Here is a 15996-nt window from a genome sequence, read left to right as displayed (position 1 = left end):
GCCCTTCATTATGGTGCTCCCCAATTGGGTTCAAAGGAGACAATCTCATAGACAGATGTGTCAAACCCTGGAAAAATATTTATTTGCATGCTGACATACTACTGGATATAAGTGGGCCTTTTTTGTTTTAATGAAGCAGCTGGGGGCAGAGGAGGAACATTTAGTACAACTGTAATTTAGTGGTCAGAGATGTATTCACAGCTGAAACTATTGGGACCTTTTGTATTCATAACAACTCTGTCATGTTCTCGTGGCCTGAGGGACATTCACATGTGCCAAGTCACCTTTTTGTCCAGGATGCTGATGAGGAGGAACCTCTGGCGTGGAGCCAGTCCCTCCCCGGCCTGGCTCGGACTGAACACGTCGCTCTGCTCCAGAGCCTCGAAGCGCTGGAAGCCCTTATGAGCTGGGCAGAGGAGAGAGAGAGCGAGAGAGAGCGAGAGAGAGAGAAAGCAGTAGGGATCAGAGCACAATACCGTGGCAACTCCTTTAACACAGACTCCCTGCCGACTGTCAGGACATTCTTTCATCTGTTCTTAAACGGCACTGCACCGTGACTTTGAGATCAACTTTTTTTACACGCAATTCGTTTTCATTTGCACATTTACTGTGGAACTGCTAAGCGGGTCTTTATCAGCCCAGAAGCCAAATGCACTGTATTACCCAGAATTCTCTGAGAGGTTTGGCTGACAAATGAGTGAAAGCTTTACGTATTGGAACAAACAGCCATTTGTAGGAGAAAAAATGAGCTGAACATGATCAGTGTTTATTCTTTAAATTACACAATAACATATTATGGATATTTTTTACGGTTCTAGTCTTTAAATATGTAGGGGATATTATATTTTAGTAGAAAGGAAACAATGAGGTAATGTCATCACCAGAGATGGGTCAGATACTATTTCAACTTTTATTTCAAGATGTATTCAACTCTCAAGTCTTTAAAGCAGAGGCAGCGCTCGTGTTCCTGTCTGCTCTGTTTGTTTCCTGCCACAGACGGACTCTCCTGTCATTTCAGATCCAGCCACCCCTGCAGTATATATACCAGCCCATTTCCACTCATTCCCTGCCAGACGGGCCTCGACTTTCCAGCGTTTAGTTCTGCCTGCTTGACCCAGCTTGTCTCTGACTCGTGCATCTGGTTTTCTACTGAGCTAGTCACACTTTTGGGGCTATTTATCACTGCATTAGAACAATGCTTAGACTGCGCTAGAATGTAAAATACAATCTTTTTAAGGTATTCTCCCTTACTTTTTGGTGTGTTTTAAAGAAACTAACTGGACTTTATTTCTGCGCAGGCGTGCAGCACAAAGTGTCTTGTCTCCTGGCAAACTGACACTGCAGCTTACTGACTCTTGCTTTTGGTGCAAATTTGGATGTCCACCAACAGCCTGTCATCAAATTACTTGCAAAATAAATTTAAATTGGCAACAGTTGATATAATAAGTCTAACACTATTTATATTAATGCTTTTATTATCATTATTATTACTATATCCACACTGCTGCAGTTTTTCCATCATTATTCTGCTTACAACTCTCATATGAATCATTTCTATCATATGGATTGAATGTGTTGTAACTCAGTTATGTTGTTCTGTTGTTCTCTAAGGATTCTTCCTTTTTTCTCCCTGTTACAGGGATTTTTGGGGAGTTTTTCCTGCTCCGATGTGAGGGTCCCGGGACAGAGGATGTCGCATGTGTACAGACTGTAAAGCCCTCTCAGGCAAATTTGTGATTTTGGGCTATACTAAATAAATTGAATTGAAATAAGTTTGTAATTTTATCTGGCGAGCGCGCCGGCCTTTAATTGGGGTAAGTGAACATAAACCTCTCCAAAATCTCCCTCCCTGTATTCACTTGACTGTGCTTTGATTCAAGAAAAATAGGCAACGAATTTAACAACGAAAATCCCAAACTATATATTTAACACCACATTTCTATCAGAAGAACAGCAATTTCAAACATCCCATTAGCGTCAACATGTCAAGCTAAGAGGCAAACTTACGTGTGAACCTATTTAGCCCTGGGGTGTTTTCCTCCTCTGAACTGTCTTCTGTAGGCAAACAGAGATGGCACAAACAGAAGGCGGCATGGACAATGAAACACACAGCTCAACACAAAGGGGTGGAAGCAGACACTTGCAAAAATAACACAGAGGTGTTAGACAGCTTCTGGCATGGACGTGGAGACAGAGAAACAAAGAGCAGCAGAGAGAAGAGCATGTGGAAAGCTTGAACACAGAACAGTCATGCTCAGAGCTCTTCCTCTACGCTACAGATGTGGTTAGAACAGGTGTTAGCGACGTGCTGCTGGTAGAGTTTATTCAAGTCTTCACACACTGATATAGGCCTTTATAAACATTCATCACAAACAGCTTCTTTGGATGGTCACCGTTACACTCTGTCATCCTTATCAATTTGAAACTATCGCCTAAATTACTGTAAGGTATTGTAGATTGTTTTTCAGGTTTTCTGTTCTTTTCATTACTATTAGAGTAATTCCTTTGAATTCGAAGTCTGAAGCCATTAAATCCATCTTGGCTCTCTTCACAGCCATCAGTTCCATTTACAAAAACATTCATTTGACCTCACAGAACAGATGAGTTTCTGTTCTACCGCTGCCTCGATTGGTTAGTCTCTTTGTGTTACTGTGTGACTTTGGGGAATCCGAACTGACCATTTAAAATGAGAAAGTCAATAAGACGGACAACCTAACCACTGATTGAGGCAGCGGTACACCAGAAACTAATCTGTTTTGCAAGGTAAAATTAATGGTTTTGTCAATGGAGTCTTGTGAATTAAAAAAACGCATAGATAGCGGCTTCAGTTCCCCGTCAGAAAGGGTCGTCTGGCGGCAAGGAAAAGCGGTGAAAATATTTTAAATATAGACTGGTATTGATTTTTTTGTTAGGTGTTTAAAATAGGTTTTGCTGCTGCCCCTGTCCACAGCAGTACATTACTTTGGTACCGTGCTGGTTCTCCTGTCTGTTTCTTCAAATTGGGCAAGTGCCGACTGCCATCTATTGTACTGACTATGGATAAATACCTCATACAACACCACTTCAAAAACTCCACACTATCCCTTTAAAGCTGAGAGGAGTAGCCACAGCCTGCCAAAAACACAGAATAAGATTTTGGTTTGGTTTGGAGCGGAGAGCGGTCACAAACTGCGGGGAGTCGGTGCTACTTGTGCTACCCTTGTCTTGTCTCGCGACTTGTCGCTTCCTGAAAGATGCAAGTACACTTTTTGATAGGTTTTGTGTGTGTGTGTGTGTGTGTGTGTGTGTGTGAGTGAGTGTGTGAGCTTCATGTTATCCATGCATAAGTCAATGCCCTACTTGTGCCAAGCTAGTGTAAAAAAGTCTGGACTGCCTCCACTAACAAATGTTAATAAGAAAGAGAGTTTGTGATGAGGCTACAGGTCAGCCACATTCTTTCAGAGGCATCTCTATACTAAAATGTTTGTATTCACAGCCGGAACAAAATCTTCTGCTACTATTACATCGTCCAACTCTTCCTGTGTTGAGATAACCAATGCTGTTGTTACAGTTCAAATGGCCTTTTATATTTCCTGGACCTGCATGATCGACAGCACCGCTACTCGATTTGGTTGGTTCGGCTTGGTACGCGAAGTTTCATGAAAACCCTGTTCGGAAATTCACTCACCTTGCTCTGTGCTGCAGTGCCACTGATGGAAGTTGCGGCCTACGAGAATGAAGCTCCTCGTGGCATCTGGAGGCTGGCTGAGGTTGTGGGCAAGCGGGAACGGGACAAATATGTCTCCAGATGCGGGGCAGCTAAAAGAAACGGAGACAGCCGTGTAAGAATGAAGAGACGTCAGGTGACAACACTCCGTTGTCTCCTGATGTGGAATCTTGTTTTCCCCTCTGTTATGCACTGTGGAGGACTGTAAACAGACGTTCTCTACCTCAAACAACCAGTAGGAGTCACTAGTGCAGCTATAAGGACGTGATCCCTCACTGGCTTCCCACCAGGCGAGCACTTGTCTACGTTGGATGCAAGAACTACAGAGTCACATTGAACTCGTATTGTCTTGTTCAATGAGTTAGATAATTATGCCAAAAGAAAAATGACACAGTAAATATGTGATCCCAAGTTATCATCGGGTCTGTGGGAATGATGCTAACAGAAATAACATCTACTACCATGTGTTTATTTGAGATGAGTCACCCGTGAAGGTATAGTACTGCTGTAAGTTTCCCCTTTTTCTTGTAATGTAAAATAAAAAATACAGAAAGGAAACTTAAAGTCTTGAAATGCACTTAAACTCTTACATGTCCTACAGACATGACTTTACGTGACAATACACTCAGCTTATTTATGAGCTAAGATAAATATTTCGAGAAGGCATTTTATGCATTTAGGCACCACAGTGACAAAAAAGAAAAAAATCTCAAAATGGCTGAAAGTCTTTGAAATATTAGTTTTCAGTTTAAGCCCTGTAGATAGCTGAATTGTTTGCATTCAAACCAGGCAGCAACCTCCAGTTCTGCAGAGTGAAGCCAATAAGAAAATGCCTTACACCTGCATTCTCTCTACTGACCAGCAGGGGGCGACTCCTCTGGTTGTATCGAAGTCTATGAGAAAATAACTCTACTTCTCACTTGATTTATTCCCTCAGTAAACATTGTAAACATGAGTTTATGGTCTCAATCTCTAGTTTTAAGTCTTCTATTTAACACCATGACATTTATTTAGTAAATTATGGTCCATTTAGAGTCAAATAGACCATAAAGCGGAGTATGCTTTAGGGCGGGACTACTGTGATTGACAGGTCGCTGCCGCTACCAGAGTCATATGCGTTGTCTCTACGTCACTCCTCCACATTCCAAATATGGTCACTTTTGTTCATTGGTTGCGAAAAAAACGACATGGCAACGGCCGTATTCCAAGATGATGACAAAGCAGCTGTAATGACATTTGACAAGTAAGCACTGAAAGCAGTTGGACTTTTAGTTGAAGTGTAACTATGAAAACCCAGCGAGCACGGCGGGACACATTACATTACAGTCATTTAGCAGACGCTTTTATCCAGACTTACAATCGCTTTGGATAAAAGTTCGCCCCCCATTCATAGGACAGCGTATGATTGTATTTTGCTTTATGTTTTACTTGTTTTCAGTCCAGTCGACGGTTTAAATATGGAAGCAATTTGTTTTAGAGTAACCTAAACTAATCAGTAACTGATTATGAATTCTTTATGAACTAGAAGAGTCATTAGCATTTCCATTCAGTGTTCGTTTTTCCCATCAATCCAAAGAAACACTTTATGGTTTCCTCTACAGATGAGCATCTAGTATCTCATACACAAGCTTAGTTATAGTGTTTGATTTAAATTTTGTTTCATATACTGTGTATTCTCATCATAATCCACCCAAGAGCTTCCTCATTGTCAGTCCTTTGGTTAATTTTGCTCTACATTGTCATTTGCAAGTGCCTTCATCATTTCAAGTGTTAATTGCAAAAAGAAATGTAATTAGCAATCGCTTTGCAAGTCATCCACCACACTCATTCCATAGCCAGCGCAAACGTCTCACCTTGTCTTTTCAAAGGCCTTCACTGTCGTGTCGCTGGCCAGAGAACTGACCAAACTGACGATCTCTGCCAAGATGGACGGCAGCAGGAAGTGCGAAGCCATTTCAGCCGTGCACTGCTGAATGGACGGGCAGCCTGTTATCCAGCAGCCAAGAGAGAAACAGAGAGAGAGAGACACTTCAGCTCACTGAATATAAAACCTCTCATTGTCAGAAGATGCTGTTCTTTGTCAAATTATTTTCTACCCACTCTGGCAGAAAATAAGAGATTTAAATAACACTTACCAAGTTTAGCCATGAAAGTGATCCACGGCTGGCAGGTGAGCTGGTAGACGGGGTGCAGAGTGCCCACGTCTCCCTCCTCCAGCTGAGACACCTGCCTCCTACACAGCCACAAACACAGATACTGCATCAGGGATGGGTTTTTTTTTGAACAGGAGTGTAGCTCTACTTGGTTTAAAGGCTTGTTGATCGTTCGCAATGACAGGTGCTGAGATTTTTGGCTTTCACAAATCAATTTTAGGATGGTGCTCTAGAGGAAATTCATGCTGAAACTCCCTGCTTACCCATGGTGCTGTAGTAGTAGTGCTTTACATAACATCGTGCAGTGAATGTGCAAGTTTTCACATAATGAATTCTGCTACAACTGTATGAGCCTGAGTTATCATAAAGCAAAACATCTTAGAAACTTGTATAGAACAAAACAAATGTATATATTAGCTAATTAGCTAATAGTAGCACTTTTTGTAATCATACAATTATGTCCAAGTGATGAGGGACATCTCAATATTTACTCTGCTTTAGCTCTGGTTTTGGTCTCCTCCACCTTCTGAGAGAAATATCTGTCTCTTTAGCTGCTAAATGCTCCACTATGTTCACCAGCTAATCTCTAAATGTGTCTGTCTGCTGTCTGGTTACTCGCGTGCAGTGACTTTTTTAAGGGCTTTGTCACTGTTAAACATGTACACTGCCCCGCCCACTCAGAGACTTGAAGGGCAAAGGAGGAAAGACCTCTATTATCTTTCAAAAATACAAAATATTACATTTGGAAATCATTTTACATGACTTTTGACAGAGAGAAGAGCTGATCTTTTTATGGTCAAATCTTTGCGGTTTTAGCACACATTGGTAACAGTTCAATGCCGTGACGTTAACCCCACCTCTGGGCCTGCTCCAGCTCCACAGCCATGGCTTTCTCCTGGCTCCACTGCTGCTTCACGCTCTCCGTCTTGTGTCTCCGTCGTGCTACTCGGCCCTCCTCTCCTTTTTCCTGCACTATGTCATCAGTTGTCTTTGGGCTCCCAAGCTCCGAGGGATCTGGCTTACTCTGCGAGGATCAGGAAAGGAACACAATTAAGGCTCGGATACCCAATGTAACAATCACAGACGCCCCTGGTTATTAATTCAAATCAATGAATACAGTGATCGATTGCTGCTCTGAGGTTTGGACACCATGTAGTTATTTGGTGTCCCTCTGCTTCCACATGTTTTAATTAGTTCCATTAGCTGTTAGCCAAACAAACCGTCTAAAACAAAAGTTAGCAAGATGTTTCCCCCCCACTGTTTTTTTGGGCGCAGAGCAGCATCTGTGGGGGTCGGAGATGCACTCATTTGTGTTATCACTAGTGGCCCCTACCGGCTGGTGAGAGTAGTGAGTGAGGAGTCAGCAGACAGTCAGTGGCAGTATGAAACTAGGCTATAAAAGGTCATTTGAGAAAGTGTGAGTCACCACTTGAGCACGCATCCATAACCGGCTATCTAAAATATAATGCGGTTTGCTGCGGCAGAATAGGAGATTAGCCCTGGACAGACACAGAGGTGCACCCTCACTCAGTCACTCACTCACAGATGCATGCACGAAAAACAATCGCATGATACTTGTGGTGATGATAATAATAATATCAGCAAGTAGGTGGTTTCAGCTAATTATTACAGACAAAAAAAAAAATCCTTCAACCTCTGGAGGCACTGACCAGTATGTCCCAGAACTTGCGGCGAGTGCTCTTGCTGGTGGGCGTGGTGGACTCGGGCGTGCTGGTCCCCGTCACGGGGGGGCTCCCAACAGCTTGGGTTAAGGTGATGGGAGAGGGGCTGGTCTTAAAGACCCGCGAGCCACTGCGCTGCCTGGGGCCATCCTTCACTTCTTTCACCTCAGGCAGAGGAGTCGCCAGTCCTGAAGACACATTTTTCAGACACAAACAAGTCACATTTATATCTAAGAGACAGTTTATGTTCCTACCAATATAGAACACACAACATAATCAAGCAGCTCAAGACAGTGTATTGGCAAATAGCGAGTTTTATTTTCTTTATCTTTTATTTTCCTCACAGTGAAACTGGGGGCCTTCAATGATGTAAATAGTGTTGAATTAAATAATAAATGAAATAGACAGCACAGGTGAGTGGCATTTGAACTAGTCAGTTTGAACTAGTTCCACAACTAAACCCGACAGGTCCCCGCAAATTGTAGGTGTTTCAGGTCAGACTCGGGTCAAAAGCTTTTGGTTCGTTTAATTTCAGATACATTTGTCTCTTTCTTTCCTGGACTGTGCCACACAAAAACAAAAAAGTAGAAACATGTAGCTTGGGGTCTCGACCCCGGTTTAGGTACCAGTCGGGTTCAGTTGAAGCACGTCTTAAAGACGTAAGTACGCACCAGGTTCAGGTCTTAGCTTCAGGACCAGCATTGGAACTCTTGTTTGGGACCAATACATTTGTAGAAATATAAGTATATCTTTTCCATGATATGGACAAGTGACATACGTCAAAAATACTCCTCCAACCATTGAAGTTGCTGTTTACATCATGTCTGTCTTCATCATTAGACATTTGTGTGGAATTGTCATCATTGGCATATGAACTGCTGACTTAAAACGTGTTTTGTGAGATCACAGTAACCTTTGTCAACCAAATGATCTAATCTGTTCATGCTTGAGTCCACCCGGAACATTTGAAGAGATCCCCCTGACATATTGTGTTTACAAGACCCTCACATACTTGAGGATGTGGACAGTTTAACTTCAGCTTTGCAGCAGCGTTTCAGGGACAAACTGATGTGAATGTGTGGATGCATACGGAGTCACATTACATTGAGTTATACAGTCCATCCCCTGTAGTTTGATTGCAGTGGACAAACAGGTAGATCAAACAAACAGATGACCTCACCTTTGGCCTCTTCTCTCTGAGCTTTGCTCGCCGGGCAGGGCGCCCCCACGCACAGAGGCTTCGGCAAGACTCTCAGCTCCATGACCACGTCGCAGAGAGCGTGGCGCAGCGCCCCCTGCAGTTTATCGCTCAGCTGCAAGGGGCTGACGTTGCCTTGCTCCCAGATGTCAAACCGCACATACAGCTGTGGCTCTGTTAGAACACAAGCAGACACAATCCTGTTGACTCAGCACATCATAAAGGGCGATCGGCAGCATCTGGAAAACACTTAGTCGTGTTATAATGAGCAAGTCACAAACATTGACTAAATTGCTTTACTAGGACATTCATAAAACACAGTCTTTATGTTTTCATAAAGACGGATGAGTACATATAGTAGGCTTAGGGGTTATGGTTTGTATTCAGGGGGGTGGGTGGGGGGGGGCTGCTTTCTTGTTTTAATTTGAACAAGAAAGCAGCAAGGTTTATGGGAAATGTGGTCAGCAGCACTGAGGCTCTCCACCATGGATGATAGAGACCTATGTTTGAATAATTGTCTGCTACTTCCTTCCTTCTTTCAGCAAAATGCAAACTTTTAATATTTTGGGTAACTTTTCATTAAAGTATACTATAGCACAGATGGGGAAATGTACTATGATTGTGACTCACTGCACCGGGACGTTTTAATTAATCAAACCAACCTTTTAAGTGTGGCTCTATTTTTAATGGCAAAACCAAAACAGCTGGAGTCTTATTTGTCACTTCTCTCTTGTTGCAATACTGACAACAGGAGGGCTTTACAAACACAATCATATTAATAAGCCCCCAAAACCATGGTTTAAATCTGATTTATGGCCCTGCGATGTGGTGTCACAGTGACAAATCTAGCCTCCAGGAACAAAAAACTCTTCATATCACGGAGCGGTATTCATTTACCAGCAAGATTTACTCGTTCAATTTTAGGAGGCATTTAATATTCAGACTTTAAATTTAATAGCCGGACTGTTACCCATAACGTAGCTTGACGTTTATGACTGCAATTAATCCATTTTCAAATTAGTGCAGTTTATACAATAAATTGACTCCCGGGACTCGCCGTAAACTTGTAAGATAATCAAACTGTAATTCTAAAGGGGGAACTGCACTGATTACACACATCACATTCAGTTCACTAGTCATGGCTAGCACCGCTCAATGTATGAAAACTGTTGTGTTGATTTATGAGAGTTTAGCCAAGTCGGAGAATGTAAGCCTGAGGATGTGCGCAGCTTGGGCTTGGACATTTTACGACGCCACCTGCTCATAAAGGGATCGTTTGAATGTTTTGAAGTGGGGTTGTATGAGGTACTTATCCATAGTCATTTCCTACAGTAGATGGTCGACAAGTTGTGTGTGAAATCATCATAATTAGCATTTCAATTCTTGAGTTAAAGGGTGTTTTGTGAGGTCACAGTGACTTTTGACCACCACACTCTAATTGGTTCATCCTTAAGTTCGGGACGTTTGTGCCAAATGAAAATGCTCTGAAACATGTTTTGCAAGTTTTTTCTTTCCCAATGAAGTCTGGTGGCTTTGGCGAGAGCATAGATGGATACAACAATATCAATTCACTGTCGTAAACCGCTGTCTCATAGCAGGGTTACCAGTAAAATGTTCTAAATATAGCATACACTTAAACTAATATATTTTTTTTTAGGTAGAAAATAGGATTCTGCTGCAGCCCCTGTCCACAGCTGCACATCGCTTTGCCCCCAAATTGGGGGGCGTGCCGACGGCCATCTACTGACTTTGATAAGTACCACATACAACCCCACTTTAAAACACATTAACTCTCCCTTTAAGATGTGATGTGTATCTGGATATCTTATTTGGATCAGGACCAACACATATTAATCAGGTTTAAATGCACACAGAACACATTGCAATCACATCTGGAGGCAGTCTGCCACACATCGTGATAGAATCCCAGCCAGGTATAAACAAGCCCCTTCCTGCCATGGTTCATTTGGAGTTTCATGCACATTTTGGGCACCGGTTCATTTGAACCTATGTGCTAGGATTGTTTTGTGCTGCGTCCTGTCAATCCACACAGCCAGCTCTCAAATAAAGGCAAAATGCACACAAAATAAGATCTTTTGAAACAAAAAACAAAAGTCTACATCCATGTCTGTCCAAAATGTCATCACTTCATCATTTTATCCTATTAGATATTTGTGAGAAATTGTCATAATTGACATTTGAATTCTTGAGTTAAGGCCAAAAATGTGTTTTGTGAGGTCACAGTGACCTTTGACCTGTTCAGTCTTCAGCTCTCCCTCTCTGATCACATTCACCAGGGATAAACTTTTGAACATTCAACAATTACCACATCGGTCTTTGTCACTGCTCCTCACACAACAGCTCTCCGTGGGAGCGCTGGTTGAACTGCACTCAAGTCAATACATCTGGGGACGTCTCCTGTCATCAGGAATGACGAACTGCTGACTCAACAGATCAAACAGACTTTTGCAGATCTGCTTCGCTGAAAGCTGGCTTGGTAAGCTCATCATCACAACATCCAGTCCTCCTGCTCGCTGTTCTCAGGGACTTCAGCAGAAAAGACCTTAGCCACGAGCTGCCAAAATACAGACAGCTCATGCGTCATGTATGTCCAGTAAAAGTGATCGTTTTTGCTACTGACAGACTCCGATTGTTGTTATAAATGTCTGACAACATTATGGAAAGAGTCTCGCTCAAGGAGAAATCTCGTTCTGAAGTCCCGCGAGATAACCTGTTGCCGAAAGGATGCGGTGGAAACGTGAGTGACGGCCGGGAGAGTTTTTGTCTTGTTGAGGTCCACAGAGGGAGAATGCTGTAAAGAGCGGGACCTCACATATACATTCACTTATAATAACAAGCAGAGTCTGTCTTAGCCCACGCTCAGAGCTAAAAGGCAGGATATGTCCACTTTTATAGGACGGTGTGTTACATTGACACCGCTCACTTTCCCTCACAGCTCGTTTCGCATCTACCAGTTACAGCGCTCTCCTTCAATACTCTAAATTGTTTTCCCCATTCGTCAGTTTGACACAAAAAACGTGACAAAACAGAGTCCAGGTTGGAAAAGACCAAAGTTACCACTACTGCTCAGTGTTGCGTTCACCTGTACCTGAGCTGATGTCCATGGACTCCACTTTACCCACAGTGGTCAGCTCATCGAAATGGTCTGGATGAAGGGGGGTGGTGCAGTTCTCTGACCTCTGCAGTGCAGCACAGTCCTGGACCGGAACCTGGAGGGGACGGCCGTGGACGTCCACGCACGAGAGGGCGATGCAGGCGATACCTGAAAGAGCAGAGGAGTTTGTTCAAACAAACAAACAAACAAACAAACAAACAAACTAGTAACGAGCCTTAACAACTGGAAGCTAGAGGGCTCCCACCTCCTGCAGAGTCACAAATGACTTGCTTTTGTTCACAGTTAACCAGAGAGCCTTTTCATTGAGCCTCGGGGTCATCTGTATAACAAGAAAATATCGTATTTTGTTTTAATTGCCATGGTGTCTGTCACCTTATCCTTTGTTTTGTCACAGCAGCATATATTAAATATGAGCAAAGTAAAAGTGAAAATGGAAGTCTTAATATCCATTTTCTTTTGATGCTTCAGTTCGTCATCACTGAAGGTGAACTTGCCCTGTAACTCTGCTTGTGTGAGTCAGTATTGCTAGATGTGTTGACATGGTCCTGGGTATTTTTGCATACAATGAGTCATTTGCACCCTACGTGGAGCCGGTGGATGTCTTGGACAGGAGACACGACGCATTTCAGAATTTTTTGTTAATTCAAACTAAACATGGCACAAAATAGATCATCAACATCATATATCCATTCACAACGGGAGGGAAGATGTCCTGCTTTATGCCAAAAACACCAGAGCAGCGGCAAAGCGGTCATGTGACGTCCATGGAAAGCCGCGTTTATGCGGCCAAACTGAAGTTGGAGATGGTTTAAGTTTTTGCAGTGAAGTGCGGCCATAAAGTGCCCTCAGCCAATCAGCACACAGACTCCTGTGACTCCCATGACCTATGAAACACATGAACATGCATACCAGCTGAAGCTGCAGAGGTTCGGAGAGTAAAGGAGCGTCTCTGATTTGTTCCCAAAGACACCAGTTTCTTCCTATAAATAAATCAAATTTGCACTAAATGTAAAAAAACAGGTTGACACGATTTTTAACTAAAGACACGACTAGCAGTGATGAACAGCCACGGCAGTGAGCCTTGAGAGCCTGTATGTAAGTCATCACGGCAAAATGGGATCTGGAGACACCGCCTGTAGCACGAAGTTTATCCGTCTGTCCTTGTGATAGCGTCACAGCCGTGTAGGATGCACTCATGAAACTTTTCATGTATGGAGTTGATCTCAAAATGAAGGCCAAGTTTGCAGATGGGTGTGGTCCACTGTGCATTTGACCTACCACCACTTCTACACTATAGGTTACAACCACGTTCTGCTTCTCCCCCCCCACCTCTACTTCCAGCCCCCTTGCTCGGACCAAACCCATCTACGAACTCGGGCTTTCATTTTAATCTCAACTACACACCTGTAAAGTTTTGTGACTGACGGACAAACAGACATAAACACCTGTCAAAGTACTCAGACCTCCTCTGTGGTACTTCCTGCTACAGAAGGGGCCTCCAGGACCACATTTTATCCCGATGACTCACACGCTAAGAAAACAACACCAGCGTGGCTGTCGCGGTGGGTAATTAGCTGATAGGAAGACGTAATCGTTATTTCACATGCTGGGCAGGGATCAGGTACCTTCGTACGACTTGAGCACTTTGTTTCGCAGCCGCTTAAACAAATGAGACGGAGTCAGAGCTCCTCCGCACAGCAATTAAAAAGTAGTTAGACAGCTAAGTGGGATGAGTGCAGGAGCCCTCGGTGTTTAGGAGTTGACAGGCACAGAGAAGTCATTTTAAAGAGACTTAAAGGTGAGGATCCCCGGAGAGCTCACAGCATTCTGCAGTCAGTAACAAAACTGTATTTTAACCCTTAAACTGCTTTAACCAAGCAGTTTACTCTGTGTGGCCTTGTTTTTCTCTGCAATACATAAGTCCTGCACCTCTATGGAAACAAAACAATCATGGCTAGAAGTAACGAGAACTCAAACATGTCTGTTGTGCAGCATAACACAGTTATAATGCCATAAATCATAAAAAATAAGAATGAAAAAGTTAAAAAATGTTGATAATTTATTTTACAAATATTGGAAAACACTGGAATCTATATATGCAACGTTTCTCCAAGTGTTAGCGATGTTCTATATTAATTGAACGTTTTACATGTTTACAACCTGTCCTCTCCTCAATGCTCCGTCTTCAGCAGCCTGCAGCTCAGTTGGAGTTTCACAGATTTTTTGTCACTTCCTAGTAGCTCAGAATTTTATGCTGTTTTACAGGATCTGGTTACTTCAAGCTGTTTATTTGTGGCACGGTTTTAAATGAGACAAGTAGAATAAAATGTTTTTGATGAAATATCACAATTTTAAGCTTCGTTTTTTGTTCCTTCGTCTGACGGTTCAAGGACCGTCGAGGAGGTGAAAATCTGCCGATGATGGCGGTTTTTAGAGCTTGTGGCTAAGATAAGTACTAAGAGTACTATTGGGGATTGTTTGAAGAAAACATGCTTTTCAGGAAATAGCTGAATACCATAACAGAATTATTCCCATTCGACAAAGTCAGACTCACGACTGGACTGGATGAGTCCAGTAATGCGTATCAACTGTACTGAGAGTAAACAACAGTGCGATTATACACACTTTCTTTGCTTGTGCCTAATGGAACAAAGCTACCTCAGCCGGCCCACCCAGGATAGCGTGTTCCGCAAATGAAAAATGTAGCGTCGTGATTATGAGCCAAATGTTAAGTTGAAATGGCAATGAGCGGTAGCAGATTAGTACTTATAAATGAGGGGTTTTAATTCGGTAAACTCGTCATTTACATCATTAATTAGTTGCCCTTTGGCGAGAGCTGTTGAAGGATGGCGGAGTCGCGTATTCACTCTCCACAGCGACGGTTTCACTCTGAACGGGGAAACGGAGCTGGTTCCAGCAGCAGCACTCCCCTTTCACTGACTGAAATATATGGAGAGTCTGCTGAACTCTTCGTCTTGATTTGCATAAAAGCAAAGCATTAGACGCGGGCGCTGTTGACAGGAAGTAATCCACACAAGGATGACTACATACTGCACTGGCCAATAACACCTATAGAGAGATGTGTTAAGTATCCGGTTAAAGCCTACGCATGAGGTTCGGTGTGCAGAGAGGAGAAAGAGAAAGCCACCTATAGAAAATGAGAAAACGATTGTGCCGATACTCATCGAAGAAACTAGCACTGAGATGAAGAAGTAGTTTCTGTTTTGCCAGACAAGCAGAGGGAAATTTGCTCTGAATTTATGGGAGTTACACATAGGAAAGGAAACAGTCAGCATATCCTATGATATCATACTGATATCCACACCAGCAGCCTAACTATAGGAGAGAGAGGCCAATGAAACAGCAACGTTTCCAATAAATGGTTTGCTCATAGTAAACAATGAGAACGTCTCTGATATCTATAGGCATTAGGGACCATAGGAACCTTTTCATTGTTCAAAGAAACACCATTTTTATTGTGTTCGCTCCGTAAGAACTAGGAACGTAGTTCTAGAAATGCCATTTTGAGGGACTTTTTAGCTCCTATTCTAGAGCAGGTGATCTCCCAGCTCAAGAGGAACTGGGAGTGATGTAGGTGAACGGTGATTGGTCGAACACATGAGCCAATGCAGCACTGGCAACTGCCATTTTTAAAAACCTGGTAGAATGTAAACAACATGCAGCACACAATACAGACAAATGGAAGAAAGCATGGACAAACGGACCGTCAGTAAAGTCCAGATGTTGACTCGTTCATGAGCACACGTCCACTGGAGTCAAAGAACGAGTTAGAGCTAAGCCAGTAACTTTAGCACAAAGGCTAACCCTGAGGTAGATGAGGAAAACGTATCGGTCTGAAGAAGTTCTATGGATAAAAAGACTAAAGAAAAGAAAGAGAACGTCTCCAGATACAACCAATACTTTAACAAAGTACAAAACAGTGGAGGACACAAGAAGAGGCCATTCAGAGGGAGCTGGAGTCAGCATTTTAGAAAAACAATGGGTGGAGAAGAAAATATTCAGCATCTGGCAGAAAACAAAACAGTGCAGGAAAAATAAAACAGACGATAAACAATTATAGAAACACTGAGGTGTTCCAAACCAAAAAAAACAAACTACCA

The 15996-nt window shown here is 42.8% G+C and overlaps 1 protein-coding gene across 1 annotated transcript in view; it reads right to left on the bottom strand.

Moving 5' to 3' along the window:
• The window catches only part of szt2 (SZT2 subunit of KICSTOR complex), a 92983-nt gene that overhangs the window by 32927 nt on the left and 44060 nt on the right, over positions 1-15996 (bottom strand). Inside the window, exons 51-59 of the mRNA XM_068707778.1 lie at positions 11849-12022; positions 8722-8913; positions 7530-7729; positions 6717-6883; positions 5842-5939; positions 5560-5692; positions 3668-3798; positions 2008-2055; positions 285-406 (exon numbers count right to left, since the gene is read on the bottom strand). Coding sequence (XP_068563879.1) covers positions 285-406; positions 2008-2055; positions 3668-3798; positions 5560-5692; positions 5842-5939; positions 6717-6883; positions 7530-7729; positions 8722-8913; positions 11849-12022 — 1265 coding nt within the window. The remainder of the gene's footprint in view (positions 1-284; positions 407-2007; positions 2056-3667; positions 3799-5559; positions 5693-5841; positions 5940-6716; positions 6884-7529; positions 7730-8721; positions 8914-11848; positions 12023-15996) is intronic.

Source organism: Cebidichthys violaceus, unplaced genomic scaffold (genome assembly GCF_023349555.1).
Source record: "Cebidichthys violaceus isolate CVI_PGR_0920_01 unplaced genomic scaffold, fCebVio1.0.p SCAF_13, whole genome shotgun sequence".
Taxonomy (NCBI): domain Eukaryota; kingdom Metazoa; phylum Chordata; class Actinopteri; order Perciformes; family Stichaeidae; genus Cebidichthys; species Cebidichthys violaceus.
Note: the sequence above shows the minus strand (reverse complement) of the source record. Positions and strands in the feature narration are given on the sequence as shown.